A 27,381-nucleotide genomic window follows, 5' to 3' on the forward strand; every position below is an offset into this window, starting at 1 on the left:
TCTCGTACAAGTTTATTTACTATACATTTTAATAACTAATATCTGGGCCGCAGGGGCTAAGAACTCTCAAAGACCACAAGGAACAAACAGCCGAGAGGATGGGAACTGAAAATTGATGACTCTACTGGTTTGCAGCTGAAGTGGAGCTGCATCTCCTCTGGTTCTGCTCACGTAGAGGTGACATCTTCTCGGCTCCTTGGGTGTTGTTTTGTAATTCTGCGGTCGTCGTCATCGTGCCTCGCATTACCAGGTAATTGTAACGTCAGTCGAGGCACGGGCCCGGCAGGTGGCGACCAAGGCAGACGCCTCCGAGTGCCTGACGCTAATGACACCAAACACCGACGATGATGTCTTGCCATGCGCCACAGGATGCGTCTGGCTCTGGACTCTAGACTGTAGACTCTAGACTCTAGACTCTGGAGTCTGAGGATTCCCGAGGCGGGGTGTGAGATGTGGGATTCGAGGTGTGAAGTGTGCAATTGCCCTCGGGCCAAACATATCTCCTGCCGAGCATGCCAAACCAAGGAGTTCTCGAGACGACCCGTGGTGATTTTGTGGGATTTTCTTTATAAAAATGTTAGAGTCTTAATTTCCACTCTGATTTAATTACCAGACATTTAGCGAAGTGACTTGTGCGTGGGCCTCAAAACGAAATCCCTGGAATCACCGATAGCAATCAATATGGAAAAAAGCGATAGCAATCAGTGAGGAATTTGAGAGATAAAATTGGCAAGCATAGATCCATCCCATTCTGCAAGACTGTCAAAAGGCATAATTTATTAGCCCGAAATTAGCATCGAATTTTGTTTTGCGAGTGGTACTTTTACTATTCAACCCTCACCTCCCCTCCCCTCCTATAAATGTACTTTGACTAATGAAATGTTTGCCTTTTCGTTGCAGTTGCATTTTCCGAGTGTCCTGCTGACGAGGTCGTTCTGGGCCAAATGATTCGAGTTATTTATGGCCCACAAAATCGTGGTGGCTGCTGCTCCCTTCATTGTCTCGTTGTTTTGGTTGTTTACCTACTGTTTTTGGGCCCACAAATTCCACATAAAAATTGCCAAATATTTCGCCATGCATTTCGGGTCTTCTATTCGATTGTTATTATTTGCCTGGTGTGTCCGCTGCTAATTTGAATGCGATAATACGCCCGCGATTCTGTTGTTAATTAGTGGGATTTGTTTGGGCGGTTTTTATGATTCTGATGGAGCCTCCGCACGCGACAAAGGTGTAAAGGTTTATGCGGGAATGGTAAAAGAATAAAGTGCATCAAATCGTATGTTAGTTATGGTTTAGACAACTAGGTAAAATATGAATGAATAAAACAATTTGGTGTTTATTCTGCGCGAAGTTGAATTTTGTGGCATATTTCTTATTTTCACATACTGGATGTGCTTGGATGATATTGGTTTTAAATTGTTCTTTTAAAATGTTTAATAATTTAATGTTGTATTATCATACTGTAAGTATCTAAAAATGAAACTACCCTCAAAAGAAAATTAGATGTAGCGCCAGTGTACTAAAAAAATTATTCTAAAATCTAAGTAAAATTTTTCAGATATCTTTAAAGCCCCTTTCTGGATATTTTCTTGCATTCTTGTTAACACTCCACCGACAATATCTCCGAACAATGCAATTTAAATATCCATTAGATAGTACTGCCTGCCAAAACAGCTGCCCCGACTGATGAACTGATGAGCTGAAGAACTGACTGACTGACTGTCCGAAATCAATCACTCCCCTGAATCTGAATCCTGCCCCGAAATCCGCATATGCAAAAAGAGGCGCACAATCCGCAGCAGAAATAATCGGCGACATAAACAGCAATCGGGGGAAACGGTAAAAACTGTCAAAGGCAATTGTCAGTGGCTTTGTTTGGACTCGAGCACTTTGAAAAGGGGGCGGGGGCGAATCCCAGCCGGTAGAATGATCGATCATCCCGGGAAGGATCAATACATCAATCTCGAGTGGGCTGAGTCCGATGCCCAAATGATCGTGGGAGTTTCTCGTTTTGTATCTTCTAGTTTGCACCTTTCAAGGCTCGCGCTGAATTTGTATCTGTATCTGAATCTGAATGCTGAGCACGTGCTGGAGATGGAGACTCAGTGCCCAAAGACATTTAAATCTTCCAGTGTCGTCTAGTCAGAGCAACTGAAGCGGCTGAAGAAAAAGGGAGAGAAGCGGTATAAAGGAGCCAAGGACCAGCATAACTCTGGGCCAGAAGAAGTGCAGCTGTTGAGCTGGCGGCTTGCCGCAGTCTTAGCCACTTCCTCTTCGTGGTCTGCTTGAAAAGTGGAGTGTGTATGGTGTGGAGTGGGGCCAAGTTAACCCGTGCCATACCATCTACGTGCCCTGCATCCACACGCCCATAATTTCCGAAACCAAATTAATTGTTGGTATTATTTACTTTGGTTCGTTCTGGGCCGCTTCGTTCGGTTTAACCGTACCACCTGTTAGCCAGTTACACTAATTGAATATCAATAATTCTGATTCCACCGACTGCACGCAGCACTTTTCATTTCTATAATCCCCCATTGATGGGCTGATAAGTTAAGCTTAAACTGAAGCTCATGCCATAATCATAATCGTAATCATAATCGTAATCATAATCGTAATCATAATCGTAATTAACTTAAACGGTTATGCGGACCGTTCACTTCTTGGCGTCTTCGATCCACGTTTCCCGATCCCCAGTTCTATATCCCATTCAGCTGCTCTTGAGGCAGGTCAAGTCGTGCGTGCCGCTGTCGTCTGAGTTCAGTTTTGGGTCTTTTTTTTGGTCTGGGATCGGGGATCTGGGATCTCAACGGGATGGGATGGTATGGTATGGGATGACTTGATTACTTCCACATGCGGGATGTTGGTCAGAGATTTCTCGGTTCGCAATTGTAGGCCATCTGCTGCTGCGAAGTTCTGGTTTGCTAAACGAAATCGAAATCAAGTTAAGCTGGGCTCTCATCACCACCCAGTTAGTCGGACTTATCTTATCGCAGTATCTGGGACACGGGAGCATTGGCTTTTAGTTAATGGGCTTTAGATAAAGATTTTGATAGGGACAAGGGCCAAGAACAGAAACTCGCTGTTAAAACTTTGGAAATATTTACCGCACAAAAGTTGTTTATTTCTTCCTTTATAGAAAATGGATAAAGATTTTATACCAAGGACCTCAACAGATTTGTATAATATTGACGATTAACTGGAGTTATATTTTGGCTTTTGACACTTACATTGTAATATTTGATTTATTGGCAGTAGCTTTATGAATAATTGGCCTTCATTAGCTTCCATAACAAACTGTCCATACTCCCTTACTACAATTTAATATTCCTGTTTTTAAATGGCGCTTTGGCCCTAAATAAAGTAATACTCTCCCAGAATATACAGCTAAGAGCCCGAGGCATCTAACTGCAATTGCAAGCATTCCCGATGTGTATCCATCAGTTCCATCTTCGATACCATTATGAGGGTCGAGTTCCTTGACTCACCACTGGGCGCAGGCCCGTCCCCCAATCCCAATCAAACTGCTCATGAGCAGAGCACATTAGGCCCGGAATGGGATCCCGCCCCAAGCTCATTATGCAAACAATAACTTGGAGGGAGGATGACGAGATGACGATGTCGGGAGCCAACTCGCCGGGTTGATTACGCCGCGAATGTGCCGAATTTTCAACAGTCCATTTAACTGATTAAAGTGTAGGACAGCGCGACTCCGGCAGCGATGCGATTTCGGGTAATTTGAGTGACGAGGAAATGGCAGGGTCTTTAAGCACCTCCGGTGCGAAAATTATAGTCCGCGATCTGCGTAATATTGGCACCTTACCTGCCTTACATCCAACCGCATTCGGGACTCGCTACTTTTGATATCTTCCTTCTTTTTTTCCCGTTTCTTCCGTTTTTTGTGGTTTTCTGATTGTTCTGTTAGGCGAAAGAAGTCATAAAATTTACTTTATGGGTCATAATTTTACGATCATAAGTAATTCGGCTGGGGAGATGGCTTGTCTTGGGGCTATCGAAGCATTCCACCCTTGTAATTGGGTTCTAATCGAGCTCATTTATAAAACCACGACTCCAAGAGGGCCATTAGCATTGGGCTAACACGTCGAGGGCTCCCCAGACATTTGTCAAAATCTCTCAAAAATCAATTCCTCTTGTTCGCGTTATTGTTGTTGGGCTATTTTTGTGGGTGATGTGAGTGGATATCAATCAGTCAATGGGCAAATCGTTAATCCGCCGTAGTTGTGCGATGAGCTTTGCTCTAGGGTTTATATATGTATGTCTGTGACTTGGTCTATTAGCGGACCTCCCAGCGTGACGGCCAATTAATTGCGTAAATGGAAAAATTGCCTTCGGTCTTTGTCTTTGCTGGGTGCCACAAAAGTCACACTTCCCTGTGGTCCGAGATTAAGCTACAGTCGAAGAAACATTTTGTGGGAATGTGTCAACAATCGAATATCTGTGCAGTCGCCATAGGGGTCATCAATATTTAAGGCTGACTTCGGAATTCTGTCTTAATTAGGGTGAGCTATGATTGGGTCTTTGTCAAGAGCTTTTTCTCAATGTAGCTATTAAAAAAATGCATTACTCTTATACAATTTGAGATTAACCTTGTAGTTATGAGGTAGTTCATTGGATAACATTTGTATAGCAAAACAACATTTAATATAAACCTTAATATAATTATGGTTTTGTGAAAAAATTAAATTAGGTAAGTTAAGGATAGCGGGTATACGATACGATCTAACCTCAAAATATAACATATGTTTTTCTAGCACCTTTTAGTTCACAAATTTGGATACAAAACCGTTAACCATTTCCCCAAGTGCATCCCAGCAAATTAATTATTAACATTTTTAGGTCGAAAGCTCGAAAGCCATTACAATGTACACCAGTTTTTATTTATTTTAACAGATCGATGATTAATTTGACGCGCCAAATACCAAATTGTGGAATATTTTTGGAACACAATGAATCCCCAATGACAGGCCCTTCTTGGAACAGCTGGAGCTTGGCGCTCTCGGAGCACGCGCTCATTAGAGATCGGCCCGATCCCAGCGTGACTCTGGATCTATAACTTCGAGGTGGGACCACACCGGGTGTGTGTACCTACATTAAACTACGAATGCTTATAAAATAATGTTGGGTAATTAATTGCAAAAACTCCATATCGCAGCAGCTGCCAGGCAACCGAAAGCCGAACGATAAGCCGGATCGCGATAGATACTCGGGGGAAACTGTTTAGCTAGTTGTAAAATTGTGAATATTTCTACCACTTTCTGGTGGGTATTCGGTTCGTACATGTATTTGTCACCCGTATCATTTGCTGTGGAGCGTTAAAGCGACAACAGCAGCAGCAGCCATTTCCAGGTCGTTCGCGTAGTACCGCGTAGTTACGCGTCTCCAGGCCCAATCCCCTATATCTGCCCATGGATTCGGGGCCCAATCCCCATCCCCGTTACCATCCCCATACCATTTTTAATTACAGGTCACAGTCGCTGAGCAGGGGCAGCAACAGTTGCACCGTTTGCCACTGGTCGCTGCCACTTTTGTAACCATTTACATTTCCTGTCAACGGCATTTTCAATTTTCACTTTAACGCCTATTTGCTCCTCCATTTCCTTTTCTCTCCCTGTTAAATTGCTCTTCTTGGCCTGTTAATTGTGTGTGTGCTACCAAGTGGACGCATAAATTGTATTTTATTTTTTGTGGCCTGTAACTTTGGCCCAAATGGCGATGCGGGCCGATCAGGTGAAAACAAAAGACGCACCAAGCATTAGGCCAGAAGTACACAGTACCCCCGCCTCCAAAAACTTCACCCTCTGGCTGATCTGGCCCTGATATTGTTGCCACTATTGTATTCTCATGTTGTTGCTCCCAATAAACGCAACTAACCTTTAAGTCAATGACCAAAGAAAAGTTAGTTTGGATGGGGAGAAGTGGAAAAAATGTTCTCATTTTAAATAGATTTCAAAATTCGTAAAAAAATTTTAATGTTCAAATAAATTGTTTATTCTAACTATAAGAAGCTTTATACAAAATGAAAGTATTTGTTTTTTGAAATTGTAGTTTAGTTTACAAAAAAAATGTACATTTTCAAGTGCATATGGAAAGCAATATGAACAATTTAATGCCATAAATGTTATCTTCTTATTGTATCTGATCTTATAATGTTTATTATTTTTATACTTGAAAAAATCTTTTCAGAAATTATGATAATTCGACTCCATTTCAAATATTTTTGTAATTTATAAAGGAACCATAAAATTCTTTGAATATTTCTTTTTTAATTTAATGTAACCTGTTACCAACGCTTTTAAAGATAGTAATAGCAATGATATCAATAATGTTATGGTCTTTTAAAGGAATGTAAACAAATTTAATCTGTAATGTTTGATGTACAATGTATATTAAGCGGCATACTCCGACATTACCCAGTCCATTAATCATCCCACTAATCTGCCGAACATTCCCAACGATAAACCCTTGAATATCTATGCTCTCCCAAAGGTTTCCATTGCTTTTTGTTGGCATATCCTTGAACAGAGTTAAACAGAACAATGGGGACTGATAAGCGGCATAATAAGTAATTAAATTTCTGTGATGCTTATCGAGTGTGTAGTCCCCGCCACGAAAATTCCTCCATCCCCGGAACTTGAGAAACTCTCTCCAAAAAGCGAGAGAAAACCTCGGTGCGATGAGTGCGTGTGTTTATCCGACCAATCGCAGTCGAGGAGCGACTGGAAGTAAGTGGCTGACTGGAAAGCAATGTATCTGACGGATACGTTTTACCACTCTGCCAGCTGCGACGGCTCCTCTTCGTGCCTGCGTGGAGTTTTTGGCAAATTATGCGGGTGGCTCGTTGAACATCGCTTTCCCCGCCGCTTTCCCGCTCCCCCGCCTCCTTTGGCATTTTGTTGGTTTTTGTAGGTGGAGCCAGAGCCATAATACCATTCCTTTGTTGACAAAACTTGGCACCACTCGCTCGCCGAAGTTTGTTTTTGTCTGCCGTTGCTGCTGCCGCTGCTCTTTTGTTTTTCGTATCTGCCAGATACGCGCGCACATCCCGCCCTGCAGGTTGTTTTCGGCGCCCAGCGAAAAGGTCGTCATTCTCACGGTTTAACTCTCGTCGTCGGCGTCGCGTGCGCAATTCAATTCAATCCAATCCAATCCGATCCGAGAAACTTCAACTAGCGACGGCTATTCGCGAGATATGCACAAGTGACCAGTCGATACAAGTGCCGCCTAATTGGATTACAATGCTCAAGTGGTGCAATTATGAAGTGCTCTCAAGTCGCATAACACTCGTTTAAGAGCCCGGTTAACTGTTTATTGGATACTTTTAATACACCGCCGCTTATCTGGATTAAAGAAGCTGTCGCACTTGGAATATGGTTGTAATGTAAGTTTGGTAGAAAAAAGAAACACATTTGTTTAGTTTAAAATTAAAATTTACTAGTACTGTTTTGGTACTATCATCAAATATAATTAAGGTTTTTAAATCAGAAATTCACTAACCACTTTATAGGATTAGTTATAAAAAAGGCTTAAAAATAACGGGTTATTATACACTTTGGGTAAAATGAAAGGCTGCTTATTCGGTATTTGTATAAGCAATTTTTCTTATTTTTCTCCTGTTATCCAAATGATTCAGAATAAGTATTATATACAAAAAAAAATAGTTCTTAAATAGTTATTGATTTTATATATTCATTTAATGTATATCATGATTTTGTTATTCTCCATATCTAAATTACTTATAAAGAGAATATGAGAAGATATAAATTATTTTAAAATATTTTTTTAGCTGACATTATTACTAGAATCCTTTCTAAAAAGACAAAGATTCCTTAACTTACAATTTTGTGTTTAATTACATTTCTGACAATTTAAAATAAATTATTTTAGAATAGGTTTTTTATCCGATGGTGTTTCGTTAGTAATGTTGTATTCGATCTTGAGTTCTTAGAACTATTACTTTTCTTTACCCATTTTCATTTGCTTTGCATCCTTTCAATGACTCAAAAATACCTGAACTTTACATCTTCCAATTATTCTTAATCAGAACCCATTGGGTCTATGTTGACACGCGTTAAACCCAAACATCTGCGTAAGTGTTGAGCTTCAAGCACCTCAGATCAATCTGAGATGAAGAATGGGCCACAAATCAAACGCTAAAGAGGCAGCGGGGGAGGTCAGCGGCAGGGGCGGGGAAAATGTAAATGATTCAAACGCTTTATTATCACGCTGGGCATGGGCCACAGCTTAGTTAATGGCACTCCGCTCTAGACCGCTCCAAAGAGCCGCGGGGAGTGCCTTGGATCTCGGATCTTGGATTTTGGATCTTGGATCTCGGATCGCAGAGCCGGCGGACCACACACAGTCGTAGGCGGAGCGGCGCTCGAGTGAAAGGGTCAAAGAGCTGATGATACCCCAGCCCCTCCGATCTATAGAGACATATTTTCTAGGTGACAAACTTATTATGAGACCAGAACGGAGACGGAGGAGACCCAAAACATAGATCGGGAACGAAGTGAGACGCTATCAGCATCAGATAAGCGCGACTAACGAGCGCCCCGAAGTGTCGAGCAGTCAATTTACGAACCCAAAACAAAGCGAGCCACTAACCACGAACAGGTTCAATCTGGGGAACCCAGGGACCACCAAGCGATCATCTCAGGCCAGCCCAGGCACAGGTATTTGGTGTTAGAAAGCGTGCAACCTGCTGACTTCCAAGTACACATAAAAACGCTCGGGGGACCCATCGGCCCGAAATCGATCCAAACAAATTTATTGCTAATTGCAGAGCGAGTGTCTTCTCTAATAACTCCCACACATGGAGAATCTCGGCTGATGGAATGGAGGGCCGTCGAGTCTAGCAAGTCGAAGCTGACTCACGGCTTGAGTGTCGGTTTAATTGGCTTCCCCGCCAACTCAACTGGCGCTCGAATTACGATTCTAACCAGCTTGGATTACCACCCGAGCAAGATTTGGGGCTAACGGTACCAGCCCTCTGAACAGGGCCCAAAGAGCTATGCGTTTCATGGCGCTCATAAACCTTACAATCGTTTCATTTGATTGGCATGCCTTGAGGACTTCTGACCCCCTACTAAACAGTTTAGGGCGCAATTAAGATTGGATTTCAATTCCTTAAACGATGCTTAGGCTTGAGCTATTAAGTCACAGTTAAATGGATCACTTAAAGATTTTACTTCAGGTTTAGAGTGGTGTTTAGAGGGGGGTCATATTAAGGATCAAACTGTGACTCAGAACATAGAATTCAAAAAAATTAGAGGAGTTTCAAGTACCTTTCAAGTCAAGCGATGTTAAATTTCTTTAGGGTATGTGGATTTAATTATTAAAACAAATATCGTTAGGATTATTTATACTAAACTTGGAAACAATTAATTTTCTATTGGAACACATTGTCTACAAACATTATCAGATTTTGAAGGCATATGTTAAGGATTTTGTCTGAATGTTATTAAGAAACACAATTTATATATGACTAAAATTAAAAATTCCGAAAAATGTTTAGTTGGATTTCTGTAAAGATTCTGTCAATCAAAGCGTCTGTTTTTGTTTTTAAAGTTAGTTCGAGTTATTAATTTAAGCTCTAAAAATTCCAGTGTATAGGGACTAAAAGCAACCATACCTACATGAAAATTGTAAGATTATCCAATTCATATATTCATATTGCTCTTTATAAGATTGTTGCTAATTCTAAATTCCCCTATTTAATAGAAAATTAATAGAAAAACATCAACAATATAAAGTGAAAGTAGCAATAGGTTCCCAACTCGCATTAAATGTACTCCTAATCCCTTACAGAAATGGCTACACCTTCAAGACGCAGCAACTTCTCACACAGCAGCCCGATCACTCTCAGCACGCCCAGTTCGCTCAGCCGCAGAGTCAGGGTGCAAATCCGGGTCCAAGTCCTGGTCAGCAGCAGGCAGGTGGCTCCATGACCATGCCGGCCTCGTCGGCGGGCAAGGGGAAAAGGGAATGGGACATCAACGATGCCATTGTGCCGCATGTGCCGGACCAGGAGTTCGACGAGTTCAACGAGTGGAGCGATGGCCACGTCCGGCACATCTACTCGCTGCACAACGAGGAGGCCAAGAAGCACATTTCCGGCTGGGCCATGCGCAACACGAACAACCACAATGTGAACATCCTGAAGAAGAGCTGTCTGGGCGTCCTGGTCTGCTCCCAGCACTGCACCCTGCCCAACGGATCCAAGATCAACCTGCGTCCGGCCATTTGCGACAAGGCGCGGCGGAAGCAGGAGGGCAAGGCCTGTCCCAACAAGAGCTGTCGCGGCGGCAGATTGGAGATCAAGCCATGTCGCGGTCACTGCGGCTATCCCGTCACCCACTTTTGGCGGCACTCCGGCAACGCCATCTTCTTCCAGGCCAAGGGAGTGCACGACCACCTTCGTCCGGATCCGAAGAACTCCAGCGTCTCCAAGAGGGCCTTTGGTAGGGTGCCGGTGGGCGGTAAATCCGCCAATGGATCAGGAGGCAAGAAGTCGGTCATTGCGGGTCTGGTCAAGCAGGTGAAGGTGGGTTTCAATATAATGTGAGTCTCTTATAAATACTAATTTTTAATTTCCTTTTCTTAATAGCAGCAACAACACAGTCTGATAAGCAAGGTCCTCAAGCGTCCTGCTGCCAGCAATCCTTTAAGTCACTCTGCCTTGGATATATACCAGTACAACGGTAGGTTTATAAAATAAGTATTACTAGATGTGTAATCCCATATACCTTATTAGTCCTTGATTAATTTCAAGGACTCCTCTCCTCCTCTCACATAAGAGTACACTTCATCAGAAATTAATTTCAATTAAGTAAATCTAATTATTAAATAATTGTAGCCTAAACGTACTTTACTATTCGATTTACCTAAATGTATTCTCTGAAAATCTAAATCATTTTTAATAACTGAAAAATAATATGTGCGCTCTTTAAGCTCATTAAAGTTTCTAACTTTGAGATCTATAAGATCAAATCATGAAAGTTGTATGAAAGTACTCTCGAACTTTTTAAAAATCGTTTAATATTTGAACGTTTAGTTTTGTTTTTTTGATATTTATTTATTTTAATTATTACAACTAGGATTTTAATAAATCACATTGGAGTATAATTTAATAAAATCCACTTTTTTTATTAGCCTGTGGCAAGTGCACCACCTACAGCCACTGCACCTGCAGCTACCTGGAGGACACAACTACAGCGAGGAGCCACCAATTATCGCAGTCCTCGAACTACGGCACCAACTCCTGGCCCTTGAGTGGATCAGAGTCCTCGGCGCCCTGCGAGACAGCCGCAAATGTTTTCACGGTCAACCACCAGCACATCACCTACAACTATCCCATCTACCATGCAACTCCCACGGCGGCGACAGCGGCACCTAGCAAATCCCCCAGTTTACCCTACACCTGCAGTATTTCCGAGTTGGCTGCATACCAGCAATCCTCCAGTGGAAACAGCTACTCCATGGGAGTACCTACCCCCGTGCATGGGCACACCCAGTGTCAGGCCCTCGGCTACGAGTCCAGCCCTCAACTGGCCACTCCGGAACCGGAGTTCATCAACTACTCGCAGATCAAGCACTTGGGTGGCGGTCAGGAGGAGATCAGCTGCAAGGGCGAACCAGGAGCGGGTCTGCCCGCCACCATAAAGTACAATGCCACCGTGGAAACGCAGCCGTATGTGGAGGACAACTACGACTACTACTACAGTCCCAAGGCGGAGTATGAGATGCAGCAGCACCATCAGCAGCACCACCAGCAGACCCACCAGCAGTTCGGGGGAAACCAGACGACGGGTCACCACTACTACGAGAGCGGAAGTGGCTACAATGGAGTTAGCTACTTTGATACGGGAACCACCACGGCACCGGGAAACAGCGCAACCGGAAACAGCCTGGACACCGGATACGGCAGCTACTATGATCACTACTCCAGCTACGAGCAACAAATGGCCGCAGCTGGAGGTTTTCCATCAGCCGGAGGAGGATCCAGTGTTCCGGCAGTGGCCCCGCCCCCAGGACACCCACCGCCTCCGCCACCACCGCCCACGCTGACGTACCACCATCACCACCACCACCACTTGCACCACCCGGCGGCGACGACAGCGCTCGCCCCATCGGTCACCCATTGAATAGTACTTAACGATTCCGGTCACCGGAGGATTACTCATAGTCGATAACTAGGCATAGAAACATAGCGTTAGCATAAGTTGTGAAATCTTAATTTCCATCTGTACGCGTAGTGTTAAAGCGTTTTCTCATTGTTTTTCCCGGCAAATAAATTATGAAACATGTTGATTTGTGAAAGTAAATAAAATTTCGAAAAGATTAATTTCAAACGGATTTTTAAGGGAGGTTACTTAAACCAGATGTAGATGTCGCCGTGTGTAAGACAGTTGTGTAAGATATCTGTAAGATTACTGTAGATAGCAAATGTTTGAAGTTGCCCCTAGCAGTTTTTAGAGGCGCCCCCTACCAGTAACGTATTGAACCACTGCATTTCACCATAGTCCGTTTACTTACCATAGGATAAAAAGAGCAAAGAGAAATTTTGAGAGAGCGGAATTTAATTATCTGGTTTTTTACGTATTTTAAATGTTGAACAAAAACATTATCATTTTAGAAAAGCCAATAATTTTATTACAAAACTGTTGAAAACTTGTTTGTTTATTTATTAAATCAATTATTTAATTCAATTTTCGGATGACATGTAACGGTTTTTACTACCGCCCTCTATCGACCCTGCATTATACCACCGGCAGAGTTGCGTTTCGATCAGCCCACCTCGCGAAACCCACCTCCACCAAGCGTCGCCGGCGCTCAGAAAGAGCGAAGGAGAGAGATATTAGCGGGAGAAAAAATCTATAAAAGCGACCGCATCGAGCTCTGTTGAAAATAAATCTTTAAGAATATTATTTGAGCATTAGTTGTAATCAACGCTTTTCGGATGGCATGGCATGTAACGGTTTTTACTACCGCCCTCTATCGCCCCTGCATTGTATCACCGGCAGAGTTGCGTTTCGATAAGCCCACCTCGCGAAACCCACCTCCACCAAGCGTCGCCGGCACTCAGAAAGAGCGAAGGAGAGAGGTATTTAGCGGGAGAAAAAATCTATAAAAGCGACCGCATCGCGCTCTGTTGAAAAAAAATCTAGCTGCGTGGTGTGAAGAGCTGCCCGAGTGCTAATTAAGTAACTTTTGTACATTTCTACCGGTTCCGAATCCAAACCACAACTCCCAACCAACATGGTGTACCAGGTGAAAGACAAGGTGAGTCATTCCAACGGAGTCTGTGTATCAGCCGTAGTGTCATCTATTGGGTAACCCGATGACCCCTACCCTTGACCCTTCAGTTTCAGTGTTTTTTTTCACTCGGTGACAGCAAATATGGGCTTGTAGCTTTCCAATTACCCACTCATTCTGAGTGACTAGATTTTTTACGCTTTTCGCCATACGCTCGCACACAAATAGAACTCAACTCACGTACGATACGAGCGAGAAAGCGGACTTCAGACGAGAAAGTTCGAATAGCGAAATAATGATAATGATATCATGCCATGGACCGCAGAGCGGTTCCCAGCAAAAAACTGAATTCTTTGAATTTCCTAACCGCTTGTATAGGGCTCCTCCATTGACTAATCTGACATAGTGCCAAGATATACTATATGGTCATCGAGGCGTATGTGTGTTTGTCCGTCTGGCATGAGTTTGCAATTCATTATCGTGGCCGAGGCTTGGTTTGTTGGTTAGAAATATTGGTATAGTTGCTACAGTACAGGGTGTGCTCAGCACTCAGAAGTTGCGCGCCATGCAAAAAGCTGGAAACTCGTGAAGAGCGAAGGAATCGGGGAGCGTAGAACCGGTCGTGCGCATCTGTTCATTAATACAAATAAATCGTCGAGGAATATATAAAAGTAAATACTTCAAAGTATTTCTGATTATTTTATTTCCCAATATTCACTTATATATATAGAACACTCTCAAACATTGCCCCCTGCGGTCTAATTTTATACAGCACAAGCCACACGAAAATATATTTACAAACCAAAATGTACTTATCAAAAACCGCTAGAAACTCCCAGAACATTGTTTATCAACAAGTCGGGCTCAAATGTCGTATTCAGATCTATTTATAGATTTATCATTAATATCGTTTTTTATTATTAGTCATATTTTGTAATAAGGCATGAGTCAATGATATGCGAGAAAACGAAGATCCGTTTGAATCACGTTAGAAATAAATTGTCTCTTACACTCATCAGCTTAATCATCTTGAGTTACGTGCGTATCTCCTATGGAAATGATCTAAGCGTGTATAAAAAATGTTATAGGGAATAACAAGTGGTTTTAGTTTACCAAAAACAACTTGTTTCAAAATAAAATTACTTGATGCCATATGCAAATACTGGCAAACCGGTTTCGCCTTTCGTTTGAAATCATCAATTTCGTTAGAGCTGTTCCTTTGCATGTGTTCTGCGATTGCCATCGCCAGCAATTAATTAAAGGTCACTGGGAAAACGTGTCATGGGCAGAACAATGGGTGGGCAAAAGGGGCCGGGAACTGCCCACACCACACCTTTCAGAATACATATAATTCGAAATTCTTGAAATATTGATTTTGGGGTCATTCGGTAATATACAGAAATTGTAATGAAATAGCCCCAAATTCACCAGTTTGCTTATATGTACATAGTTTTGAGGCACACAAATTGAACCCGTCAATCGGTGATTACTGCCTGATTACAACTTGGCAACTTTGGCGATGTCTGACAACTTTGTGTCAGAACAGAACCGCCTTATCGCGCACATGTCCGTGATAATGATGGGGTATCCCCTTCCACATCTATGTATGTACGGAATCGTATCGGATCAAAGCTAGATAACCCCAAATCATTTTTTGAAAAATGTACTCCTGTGAGAAAAATAACTAAAACAGGTCATGGGGAGTGGAAAATCAATAGCGCTAATGTGTGATGATATTATTGAATGATAACACTAATTTACAATTTCAATTCCCATTTGCAGAACGACCTCGATGGACAGCTGCAGCAGGCAGCCGGCAAGCTGGTGGTGCTGGACTTTTTCGCCACCTGGTGCGGACCCTGCAAGATGATTTCGCCCAAGCTGGCTGAGCTGGCCACGCAGTACGCCGACAACGTCGTCGTCCTGAAGGTGGGTTCTAAAAGCCAAGGCTTCATGCGATAGCTAAGAGTTTGTCAACTCCAGTCTAAATGGTTCTGAATATTAATATAAAGATTACTTGATATTCCTTTAATATCGTTACTGTCTGATGTATCACCATTATTTTAAAAAATTTTGATCTTTTATTGAGTGATACTTTAGATGAAAAGCATTATTATATTTTTAATATGAGTGACCCATAGATTTCGGAGTGTTGAACTACACTTTTATTCAAGTATTTCAATTCGAACCCCTACTAAACTATCTTTTTCAACAGATCGATGTGGACAACTGTGAAGATATTGCCATGGAGTACAACATCTCCAGCATGCCCACCTTCGTGTTCATCAAGAACGGCGTCAAGGTCGAGGAATTCGCAGGAGCCAACGCCTCGCGTCTGGAGGAAGTCATCAAGTCCAACATCGCTCAGTAGGGCAGCGCACATACGTCTGGCCGTACCCTCGATCCACCTATGAGTTCTGTTCATAACATTTAGTTAATTATTCCATAAGTGCAGGGTCTGCTCCGTTCCCGGTGCTCCACTCGTTCCCAGTCACTCGGAGCTGCAGTGCAGCTCGCAATGTGGGGGGTTGCAGTGGCGGCATCTGGAACCGCAACAAAAGTGAGAAACTAAGTGGCTTTTAATCGTAAAATTTGCTTAATTAACAAAAATAATAAATCACACAAAGATTGTTCACTTTTGTATTGAAAACATTAAACAAACGCTTTTGTAGCCAGTTGTCCAATAGAAAATGCTAAAAAATAAATGTAGTACACATTCGAAACTTCTATACATATATAGTCGGGTGAAGTGGGATTAAGGAATTGCAAAAAAATTGTGAAATGAAAGCCTAGTCAAATATCAGTAGACACCAACACCCGCCCAAAGCCCGTTATGGTTAAGTAATAACGATTAAAAACGGGTAGCTGCCGATTAGATAAGATACGGCGGAAACTTCGGCACTCAACAAATGAGAGGGTGCTCAGAGTTGTAGTTCCGGAGTCAAAATCTAGTCCAGACCAGATTAACATTTATTTTTAAATGCCCCCTTCAAACAGCTTTTTCGTTGTTTATTTATAAGGAAGCCGAAACATGAGTATGTTAGTTATCGGAAAGTGAATTTCTTGGGTCTCTAAAGTGGCAAGCTATAAGTTATTGCAGGGATCTTTAACACATACAGTTAGGCAGTTCTTCTCTGTGCTATAAAATGGCAATATTTTCAATCTGATTTGAGGAGTATGTAGTAAGTAAAATATGTGTGGTTAAAAAGGTAGCATAGTAAAATATAAATAAAATAGTGTTCCCAATAGGTCATCAAACGCACTAGAGAAAATAGAGGGACATTCAAAAAGCTAATTTCTAAAAGAAATGCAAAAGACAAGTTAGTTGGATAGATTAAGAAGGAAGAAATTTTCCTAGACTGCGAAGCTTGGGTGAATGTGTAGAACGAGTCTTAAATAGGGCCTACAATAAAAGGGAAATCCATTTTATGGTCGGCTGCTAAAAATGGATTATGTTTACAAAAAAAGGCTTCAAATTCATATCACACAACCTACAAGTCCAAAATTGAGTCGTTGATTCACATTTGCAAATAATAATAACAGTGAAGCTACTATCATGGTATGGACCTCTTCTCGTTTTATGATGATGATACCATCTCGTAAAGTAAACCCATACAGGACCAACATGTTCAAGTTTCAGAACAGAATTTTTCACCTTAAAATTTATAAAATCATATATTTTAACCAAAAAAAAATTTTTAAATGGCAGTATTTGTAAGATTATGAAGTGTTTTTAAATGGTGCTATTTTGGTTGTCGCATAATTTTGTCCTTTTTTTTAAAAATGTGTCGAAGTTTTATAAGGCTTTTGTATTGTGGGCGAAACCACTATTATTTTATTTCCCTTCAGTTGTGGAATAGGCTTGGTGTAAATATGAAACTTTTAAATTGCATTTTAAATATGAAACCTGTTTAAGTTATTATCCCTTGGAATATATTTAAATCGCATTTTAAATATGAAACAAATTTAAAAATTAAATAGGTTTTTATATTTAAATTATTATACCTTGGAATACAATTTAATTTTTAAATTATGTTTCATTTACAAAATTAATAAATACGTTTTAAGTGGCCAATTGTGTGTGCAGTTTGGTATTCTTGCGTATGATAGCTACTTAAACGACAAATTCGATGGTACTAATAAAAATGTTCATGCATTGCCAAAGTAATTCTTGTCAATTAAAAAATACACATTAACCCAACTATAAACTGAAACTATGACTAAATTAGTAAGTTATTTATAATTTTCTCGAGAGTGCTTAAAAGTACACTGGTCGGCATATGTATTTTGACAAAATAAAAGTTAAGTATACTCATAACTTGAATTTACTTCTTGTAAACTATAGGCATCAATGGAAAGGTAATTTCAATGCCGTTTGAATGATACAATACATTTCTTTACCCATTCAGTACTTATTGAAAAGGACAAATTTGTGTAAATCAACTTTTAAATTTTTTTTTCAAACTTTTTTCCTCGACTTGAAAACTTAAACTTTTTGATGCAAAAAGTTTCTTCAAACAAAAATAATAGTAACTGCAAAAAGAATTTTTCAAAAATCATTTTCCTTATATTTTTTATGATTTTTTGAAGGTGACAATGTCGGAAAAAATTTGTATGAAAAAGAGAAAAATATGGCTCAAATGCCTGTTTTTAAGCATTTTCAAAAATTCATAAAAAATATAAGAAAAATGATTTTTGAAAAATTCTTTTTGCAGTTACTATTGTTTTTGTTTGAAGAAACTTTTTGCATCAAAAAATTTAAGTTTTAAGACGAAGAAAAAAGTTTTTAAAAAAAATTTAAAAGTTGATTTACACAAATTCGTCCTTTTCAATAAATATTGAATGGGTTAAGAAATGTATTGTATCATTCAAACGGCATTGAAATTACCTTTCCATTGATGCCTATAGTTTACAAGAAGTAAATTCAAGTTATGAGTATACTTAACTTTTATTTTGTCAAAATACATATGCCGACCACTGTAATCCAGCATAAGCCGTTAGATTAAGGTGCATTCGCGGTAACGTGCTTAGTCGGGGCACAAACCAAATGCAACCCTGCGTCAGCTGTGGTGGTGGTGTGTGGCGCTCTTTTTCTCCCTCTCTCTCTCTCTCAGGCTCTCACCTTTCTCTCAGCGTGCTTGCGAATTGAATAGTCCGATTTTTTTATAAAAAAAAACAGTAGTACTGTCAAACTCACCGAAACCGAAACAACAGCAAAAAACGCACGGGCACGAAAAACATTAAACCCCGCGAGTGAGAAAGAGACGGAGCGACGGGCGCGGGTGTCGGGCAGAAATAAACACTATTTTCTGTGATTTTTGAGTGGCGACGCCGCGTTTTGAGTGCTTGCAATAGTGCTGTGGCCAAAACTTTGACTTTTGGGTGGGTTTTTTTTTAGCAACAAGCGACGCGAGCGGAACGAAAATAAATCAGGGCATCCAAAGTGCAGAAATGTCGAGGGAATTTGCATAATTTTCGGGTCGTCTCAACCGAAAGTTGTATAATAAGATTGAGAGGTAGGCAAGGAGGTAGGCCCGGCTCACCACAAATGGACGGGGAATGCCGCGGCAGCACCACCACCTCCTCATCCGCCAGCACCACCCCCCCAGCTGAGAGCCCCTCCGCGACGAAATCCCAAAATACTTCTAAAAATGTCTAGTGCCCACTACCAGGCACTCGAGCCGCAGACTTCCGACGAGGACAACGAGGACATCGAACGGCCGCCGCACCATCACATCCATCAGAACCATCCGCATCCCATGGTCCGGAAGGGGGGCGTGGCCAGGCGCCGCTGCATACTGCCCCTAGTGGGCGGGGCCCTGTTCTTCATCGCCTTCTGCTACCTCACCCTCAGCGGGGACACCCGAATCGCCCTGGGACTGGGCGGTGGTTCCGAGGACTCTGAGGAGGGGTCTCATCATGGATTAGGTAAGCAAGGGGTCCTAGAATCCCGTCCCGCACACTGGCTATTGAGGTACACTCGCCAAGAGCCAGCAAAAGAAGAGTTCCGGGGGAGCACTACCAGTCAAGAAACCGAATTTAAGTTAGCCAAGCAAGAACCCAAGCTGAAAATAACCCGGAGAAGGCATCGTTTCAATCCGAAAATCCGTGAGTCACCTTCCCCTCCAAAAAGTTAATCCCATAGGAAGCGCAGCGAGCGCATTTCACGACTGCTGGCCGAAAGTGAGGCCGCAGCTCTGCCGCCACTTTCACTTTTCATTTGGCCCACTGCCAATCAAAGCTCAGGTCACCCTACACTCTGTGGGGAAGCTTAGTGCCCTCAGCACGTGTGTCGGTAAAGAACACATTTTACCTAAAATGATTTAAATTATCTTGAACGGGTTCCCTGTGTATTTATTTTTAGTTTTAGCGGAAATACACTAATTCTGGGTTTTTGTTATGAAGTACTAATGCAAAGCTTTTAGCGATAAAAGCATAAGGGCTAAGCAATTTAAAAATAAAGTTTTGCTTTATCAAAGTGTTTCAAAGTTTTGTTTATCATTACTAAAAAAGTAACCAATTAGTCTTATGATTCATTAAATCATAACAAAATTGACGAAGCGGAAACTTCTGCAAGGAAATGCTAATGATTAGGTCTAAAACTCAGAATATTTTTTATAAGAGCATTTTTTTTAATAACTAAAATAGCATCATTTCATCTTATGATTCATTAAATCGTAATAAAAATGAAGAAACGAAAACCTCTGCAAGGAAATTAGAATAATTAAGTGTCAAGTTCAGAATAGCTTTTCTAAGCGGATTTTGTTTTTAATAATTAAAAGAGTTACAATTTAGTCTTATGGTTTCATTTAATCGTAATACAAATAAGTAAACAAAAACTTCTGCTAGGAAATGCTAATGATTAAGTCTAAAATTGCAAATAACTTTTCTGAGCGGATATTTTATTAACTAAAACAAAAACAATTTAGTCTTATGATTCATTTTATCAAAATAAAAATTTCAAAACGAAAACTTCTGGAGGGAAATGATTAAGTCTTAAATTCAGAATTCCTTTTCTAAGCGGATTTCGTTTAACAAACTTCAAATCAAAGAAAGCTTCGATAAGGCTTTCTAAGTCGATGTGACAGCACCACAACATTTCAGAGTGTACTGGCTGCGGTAATTATCGCATGTAACTCGTCGGCTCGCCACCGTTGCTTTCCCACTTTGGCTACTGGTTAGTCTGGCTTTTTATTATTTAACCGTAATTGGATCTATTTGGTAACTATTGTCTTTCCCAAACGCGATGTATATATGGATGTAGTCACCATATCTTTAGCCACCCACCCCCGCCTGCAGCGGCAATTACATCGATTCGCCTGTTGGTCGTTTTTTATTGCCACTGGCAAAAGCAGGGACAAGGTCAAATTTTCCAGTTTACTTGGTTTTTGCTTGGTCGGCCCTCGCAAGGGGAATAATCTATATTGCGCACGAAGAAAGCTGGAAGCTATATAACATGAAATGACAAGTTTATTGGCCAGTTGGATTAAATTATTTAATCTTTGATTGAAAGTATATCCCTTATTTTGTAAAAGCAACATTCTACTAATGAAAATATCTACTTTTTGGGTTAATTGGTTATTTAATAGCTCATTATGGCATAACAGCTGTATATGCAGAACGAAAACAAGGCAATCAAGTTTCAAGGCCATTAAGGCTATTAAGTGTCAGTTTGAGCTTTAATAGGAAAGCTGTATCTTTAATAACATATTGACCATTCTAACGATCTTGCTTTAAAGATTTGGGGGAATAATAATAAACACGAAAATGTATCCATCTCGCTCTACAGACATGTGATCCACAGTCGATCTAGGCAAACAAATCCGAGCTAAGTAGCCGACTTGAGTGGCACCAATTGTCTAATTGCACATTTCCTCACCATTTTCTAGTATCCATATTTCGCAGTGCTCCGTAATCGAGAAAAAGCTTTTAGCATTTTTTATTAGGTGAACAGACCTGATTGTCTCTCATTTTGTGAGTATAATTCACACATCCCAAAATCTTATCAACATCTCTTGTATGAAGAGGTGACAGGTGTAGGTCTGGCATTCGCTTTTGTTGCCTCTGGTGCCAGAACTGAAATATAAATATATTTATAATTCTCCTAGCATCATGCACTTTTATTCGGCTCAGCTGTTATGAGCCTATTTTAGTATCTTTTCAATTGCGCGTGTCGAGTGTTTGCCCCTCCTCTCCCAAAGCTATTGTTGCTTAAATTCTGAGGATGCCCGAAGCGCATTTGACTATGCACTTTGGAACACGCTACCGTACAATTGCCATCAAATTGCCTGTGTAAATATTTACAATTTTAGAACTGCAACAATGAATCCGAAGTCATTCGAGAAACATAAACGCCATGAAAGCCAGTTCATCAGAATTCGAAACACCACATATCGAATAATACTGCACTTCGGTGTGCTTGGGAGCTTTGATTCAGAAACGATTTCTTTATCGCTATATCCATATGGAGCAAGTGCTTCAGATAAGAATTCAGACACATTAACATTTTACTGAAAAAATAAGTTGAAAGATAGGATTGAAGTAAATATTTGCCACTGAATAAATATTCAATACATTATATTATCATTATAGTGATGGTATACACAATTTTGTGTTATCTGCTAACAATAGGTTAAGATTAACACCAGGATGATATTTGTAGTGCATAAGCACTCGTATCTTTGGTGTACACTGTACTTGTCATAAGTTTTAAATAAATATTTAAATTAATCTTTCATTTGAAAAGTGCTTATCGAAAGTACCCTACTGCTGACAAACTTTATTTGAGTTAAGGAATTACCGAACAATGGTGTTCGATTCTACAAGTACTTGGTGTATAAATTTTGAGTTGTGACATACTTTTTATTAGTCAATTTTTACTCATTCAGCTTTTTTTGCTTCGTTTACAGTCTTATCGAAACCCTCCATTGGCAAATCGATCTCTTCGCTTTCCGCGTACAACAAAAAAATGAATGAATATGAGATAGGGGAGAACCGTAAAATATTTTGTGACTAACGTTGCCCGTAGATCAGGTGTCTGGGGAATTCTCGATTGTTTGCAATCTGCCTGAGGGCACTGTTCTATTTCATCTAGATATGGGGCATAATTAACGGCAGAACTGTACGTGAGCGTGTGATTATGACCAGATTGGTGTCACACCCCATCAATAAGTACATATACGGTTTATCGGAGGGGTCCGGTTGGTTTGAAATAGGTTTGAGTGGTGGGAGTCACCAGAGTGCAAGCACCACTCTTGAGCCACATGCACGTGTCTCCGGGACAGCCCCACTATTAGTTTTATATCAGTTTTATATATATCATTAGGCGGCAGGTATTGGTAAATATTCGTCATCCGGAATACCCACAAACCATTATGTTCTCTATTGCGGTTAATCGAACCGCCTTTGTGGTGTGGCACTTTTGGGCTTTGACATTTCGGTTTCGATTTAGTGTTTGGCTTATGTTTGCTTTGTCAATATTTAATGACTTATTAGGGAATACTATTGCCGGGGTTTTTTTTTATTACCCCTGGGTATGGCGGGAACGGTTTTCGGTATCCTTTTGGTGTATTTATTCGCGTTTTATTGTCCCTTTTCGGTTATCAGTCTTATATATCAGAAATGGGTCTTCCTTCACTCTGTAGTCGCCCCAATTGCGTGCTTTCCGCTTTTCGTTCTGGAATAAATGTAAGGTCCTCTAATGGCATCGGCACACGCAGTTGAAGAAAAACACATTAACGCTTTGATAGAAGGCAAAAGATTTCCAACTCGGATTAACCCATTAGGTAATTAAATGGAGTATCTTCGATTTCACGTCAGATCTTTGAAATGTATGCATAAAGCAATCATTCGTAGTCACAATTGCACCGTTCCTAAGTTTGTTTGAGAAGTGACAGGCACTTTATCTGAACGCTTCTAGTAAGCTTAAGTAGATTATTCATTTGCAATGTATTTAAGAGTCGTCGATTAGCACCTTTTGAGAAGTTTAAAGACACCGCAGAAATTGCTTATCTTTGCTTTGAAGCCCCAGATTGTCATCTCAGCACTACGGCACGTAGTCTAGGCTGACTGCCTTAACTGGGGCCAGAGGTCAATGAGTTGAGCTATTTTAGTAATTTCAGTAATTGAGAATTCTGATTAAATCATAAAATTCACGTCACCAGGCAGAGGAAGATGAAATGTAATTGACCTAGTGTAACCTTACAACTTTTGTTTTCCTCACCCACAGATAGCATAAATTTCCGGCCGCTGAACGAAAGTTTGCACGTTTGTAGCGAGAACTACGAGGATCACCGGCAGTTCATGCAGGATAAACCCCGATCTGAATATGGACAGTTGCCCATAATATATTTTGTTACTCCAACGTATCCACGGCGGGAGCAAATCCCAGAACTAACCCGTTTGGCGCACACCCTGCTCCATGTTCCTCGATTGCACTGGCTAGTGGCTGATGATCAGGAGAAATGCAACGACTTTATGGACACGCTCCTCAACCGTTTCGGTAACTATCTCTGCATTCCATAAGTGGATCTTGATAACTAAGAATTCTGTTATTATTCCAGGTATTCCCTTTACCCACATGGTGAGCCCCATGCCCAGCAAGTTTCGGAATGAAAAACCAGCCCCACGAGGCGTGGCAAATCGCAGGGCCGCCTTACAGTGGCTACGACAGCACAATCTCACCAACGGCATACTATACTTCGGTGACGATGACAACACTTATGACCTGCGCCTGTTCTCAGAAATCCGGAAAACGCAAAGGGTTTCAATGTTCCCCGTCGGTCTGATTGCCGATTATGGGGTCAGTGGGCCAGTGGTGCGCAAAGTGAGTTCTTCTTATAATTCCCACCTTGATAGCCTTGATAACATAATAATATTCGTCGTTGCTTAGCCCAGTATTAGAGTCAACCAAATACAAAGCTATATGCTGAATTATTTTTTTTGTTTAAAAACCTAACATATGAATCAAGCATTAATCGAGGGTGCCTCGGGCAGAATTCTTAAGAACTCTAAGGTACACCAATAGTTTTATAATATTGATCTTTTAAACATTTTCTTGATAATATTTTATAGGGAACGGGGACTAACATTTTTTGCTTATCTTATAGAAAAAGAAAAAAAAATTGCTTAGTTATAAGATAATCTCGTAGATTAATGTAATTTGATTGAACTCTTTTTCAGGTTAAAATTTTTATCTTATCTTGTAGAAAAAGAAAAATATTATTTGGCTAATTAAAAAATATTATCTTGATTAATAACAATCTTTTCCGATTTAACTCTTCTTTCAGGGCAAAGTTGTAGCTTTTTTGGACTCCTGGGTGGCTGGCCGGCGTTGGCCTGTTGACATGGCTGGGTTCGCCGTGAATTTGGAGTATATGGCGCAGTATCCCTATGTAAATATGCCGTACAAGCCCGGATACGAAGAGGATCTATTTCTCCGCAGCATCGGGCTACAAATGAGTCTGATAGAACCGCGAGGAAACAACTGCACTGAGATTCTCGTCTGGCACACCCAGACGAAATCCAAAAAGCTGGGCTTAGTTCGCTTAGAGAGTAAATATTTGGACGATCGCTCTAACCTGGGCGCCCTACTTCTCAATCTTAAACTAATGGGCGTGGCCAGTACAACGGAGAATGAAGGTGAGATATCGAAATTATAATTTGACAGATAAATACTAATCGAAACATTCTTTATATTTCTAAGGACGCAATGCACTGATCAGCAAGAATGGCAAGGAGAAACCACACTCTGCCATTCTCAGCTGAGTCCCAGGTCCAACATCCGAAGAAGAGCACGAATAATACTCGTAGACTTATAGAGCTAAATGTATAATATTTATGTAACAACCCAAATCTCGAATCACCTATTTTCTGTATTCCATGGAATTTTCCCGTTCTAGTTATCAGTCGTTTTCGCACTGCACAATATCTAGAATATATAATTTGTTTTTTAACGACTTGCGTCGGTGCTGCCTCTCTGTTCTCGGTTCTCATCATAATGTAATGTTAATAATTAATAATAATAATAATGTATGTACTGTTAATTAGTTGTAGCTAAGTTCGGTCGTGATATCAAGCTAGAAAACACAGGGAAGACCACAAAGATAAGATCAGGACTTATTTAAATATATCATAATCGCAGACAGTAGGTTGTAAATTCGTTTACGAAAGTGGTCATACCTTTCTTATTCTACGTTTTAATTTGCTAAGCAAAATACAAGCTTTTTATAAGCTACTAGATAAAGACCTTAGGGAGCTTGTTATTGTTGTTAATCACCTCATCGACTTGCAACATTAAACACATATCATAAAGCTCGGCATAAATGATTTAGGCATTACATAAGTTTTCGAAATTATTAAAAGCAAGCGATTTAGAAATGGGCAATAATTTAGAATGACCTGTGTCATTTTTACTGTAAACTTAGTGTGTAGCCTGTAAATCAGTCAATAAGATAGTAAGCCATAGTGTGAAAAAATAAATGCTAGTTTTATAAAGCTTTCTCCAAAACAATTAAAGTTTTTTACTTTATCCGAAAATATTCTTTTGAGAAAGTCAGGTAAGTGGCTTAAACATGAATTTCCAATGAAGAACCAGAAATATTCGTCCTGTCTTGGTAAGTGAGGTGTCAAGAGAATGGAATGGAAAAATAGCAAACAATAGTTTTCAATTAACTTTACGTTGCCTCGACCTCCGCTATTTTCCTTAAGCCCCAGATCACTCCTCATCCCATCACATCTTTTACTTTGCAGTAGTAGTTCATTTTGAATGCCCGACAGCACTTCGTGCTGGCTGCAAAAGTCGAACAGCTAAGAAAAAGTTGCAACTTCCATTACACATAAGGGGGATCTAAAAGAAAAAGATTGTTTAAAACCTTCGCTACCCTATAACTTCATCAGCGATTGATGAAATATACTTAAGGCTTAAAAAGAGCTATACTAATTCTCTTAACCAGACTGCTTCAGGCACTCTTTAAAGTCTTCTCAAGTTCCTACCACTATTTGGCTACGTTTATCCAGAGTGAGCAGACTATATTGCCCTAGATTCAAAGACACCAATACAGCAGGTGAAACTGAATACGGGGAATACCGAGTACTGGGTGCCTGAGTCATTGCAGTTGGGAATGGCACGAACGTGTTGCATATGCATCTTCTTCAATGCGAAATTATGAGCCAAAGTTTCGTTGCAGGACGAGGAAAAGGAGTTGTGTGCTACGTGTGAATAGGTCTCCTCCGGAGCAGAGTTCCTCGCAATTGGGGGCAAATAAATAGTCGAGCCAGGGAACTTTTGTGCGCTTCACCGGAAATTTGTTTGGCAGGAAAATTGCTTTAAAGTGTCACGGGGCGGTTGGCTTCCATTAATACTCGAGTGGTACTCCCCGGGTGGTTCTTCACTTTGCTGTAAGCCAGGGAGGAGGTGGCACATCGAAAACAACATAGAGCCGGAATGGGTTGTGGCTTTTGGCTTGTGTCACCAGCCCCCTGTTATGACCAGGACCTGACCCAATCGGCGATGGCCCGCATTAAGCCATTAAAGCTAATTAATCCCAGCCGCCCTGGGACCCAGACTAACGCCATCAATGCCCCCACATAATGCCCCTTACCATCCTAAGTTCAGCAGCCCTCGCCAGTTGACGAAAGCTTTATTAAACGCAGATGCTTCAGCTGCCATCGACGTAATGAGTGCGGCTGCCAGCAGACAACTTGATGAGGTTGCGATTGATGTTGCAAATGAAGTCGTTCCAGCCTGGAGCAGCCCAGGGCGGAGGGATAGAGGTCAGGATGTCGTGGCTTGTTACACGTTGTGCGCCACTACTTTCTACACTTGCATAAAATGCTTACACACTGGAGCAAATCATAAAAAATTTTAATATATTTTAAATTGTGAATTAGTTATAATTATATAATTATAGCCCTCATCTCATTTCTTGAATATAAAAGAAAATAAGTAAAATAAATTAATACATACATTTTTACATTTTTTTACAAGATGTATGTATGTCTTATAGACAAACACGATTCTGGGAGAACGGCTACCAAAATCTAAAATTAAAAAATATAAGCTTTCCAAGTTTATTAAGTATCTTATCACTTACTAAGGGTTTTTCAAAA

General features: G+C 40.7%; 3 protein-coding genes across 4 annotated transcripts; all 3 read left to right on the top strand.

Annotated features, from left to right (window-relative positions):
- The first annotated feature begins 7,003 nt into the window (after positions 1–7,003).
- Positions 7,004–12,340, top strand: gcm2. Its single transcript, XM_070997577.1, has 4 exons — positions 7,004–7,396; positions 9,826–10,561; positions 10,628–10,718; positions 11,170–12,340. The coding sequence occupies exons 1-4, from the start codon at positions 7,386–7,388 to the stop codon at positions 12,159–12,161; spliced, it is 1,830 nt and encodes a 609-aa protein (XP_070853678.1). The 5' UTR covers positions 7,004–7,385; the 3' UTR covers positions 12,162–12,340.
- Positions 12,341–13,186: 846 nt separating this feature from the next.
- Trx2 (Thioredoxin 2) lies at positions 13,187–15,995 on the top strand. Its single transcript, XM_017088935.4, has 3 exons — positions 13,187–13,299; positions 15,055–15,201; positions 15,488–15,995. The coding sequence occupies exons 1-3, from the start codon at positions 13,276–13,278 to the stop codon at positions 15,641–15,643; spliced, it is 327 nt and encodes a 108-aa protein (XP_016944424.3). The 5' UTR covers positions 13,187–13,275; the 3' UTR covers positions 15,644–15,995.
- Positions 15,996–18,442: 2,447 nt separating this feature from the next.
- GlcAT-S (Glucuronyltransferase S) lies at positions 18,443–25,788 on the top strand. 2 transcript variants are annotated; one of them, XM_017088916.4, is made up of 5 exons: positions 18,443–19,380; positions 23,501–23,773; positions 23,835–24,097; positions 24,561–24,912; positions 24,977–25,788. In XM_017088916.4, the coding sequence occupies exons 1-5, from the start codon at positions 18,924–18,926 to the stop codon at positions 25,036–25,038; spliced, it is 1,407 nt and encodes a 468-aa protein (XP_016944405.3). In that variant the 5' UTR covers positions 18,443–18,923; the 3' UTR covers positions 25,039–25,788. The 2 variants fall into 2 exon arrangements, with proteins under 2 accessions (XP_016944405.3, XP_016944415.3); XM_017088926.4 differs by having other exon boundaries at positions 18,447–19,200.
- Positions 25,789–27,381: the final 1,593 nt, after the last annotated feature.

Source organism: Drosophila suzukii, chromosome 2L (genome assembly GCF_043229965.1).
Source record: "Drosophila suzukii chromosome 2L, CBGP_Dsuzu_IsoJpt1.0, whole genome shotgun sequence".
In the NCBI taxonomy this organism is placed as follows: domain Eukaryota; kingdom Metazoa; phylum Arthropoda; class Insecta; order Diptera; family Drosophilidae; genus Drosophila; species Drosophila suzukii.

Bases quoted from the DNA above. Each gene is read 5' to 3' on its own strand.
- gcm2 (XM_070997577.1), top strand. The intron at 10,562-10,627 runs GTGGGTTTCAAT...TCTTAATAGCAG, and splicing joins GTCTGGTCAAGCAGGTGAAG to CAACAACACAGTCTGATAAG. The intron at 10,719-11,169 runs GTAGGTTTATAA...TTTTTTTATTAG, and splicing joins GGATATATACCAGTACAACG to CCTGTGGCAAGTGCACCACC.
- Trx2 (XM_017088935.4), top strand. From the start codon at position 13,276: ATGGTGTACCAGGTGAAAGACAAG. The intron at 13,300-15,054 runs GTGAGTCATTCC...TCCCATTTGCAG, and splicing joins TGTACCAGGTGAAAGACAAG to AACGACCTCGATGGACAGCT. The intron at 15,202-15,487 runs GTGGGTTCTAAA...CTTTTTCAACAG, and splicing joins ACAACGTCGTCGTCCTGAAG to ATCGATGTGGACAACTGTGA.
- GlcAT-S (XM_017088916.4), top strand. From the start codon at position 18,924: ATGTCTAGTGCCCACTACCAGGCACTCGAGCCGCAGACTTCCGACGAG. The intron at 23,774-23,834 runs GTAACTATCTCT...TTATTATTCCAG, and splicing joins CACGCTCCTCAACCGTTTCG to GTATTCCCTTTACCCACATG. The intron at 24,098-24,560 runs GTGAGTTCTTCT...CTCTTCTTTCAG, and splicing joins GTGGGCCAGTGGTGCGCAAA to GGCAAAGTTGTAGCTTTTTT.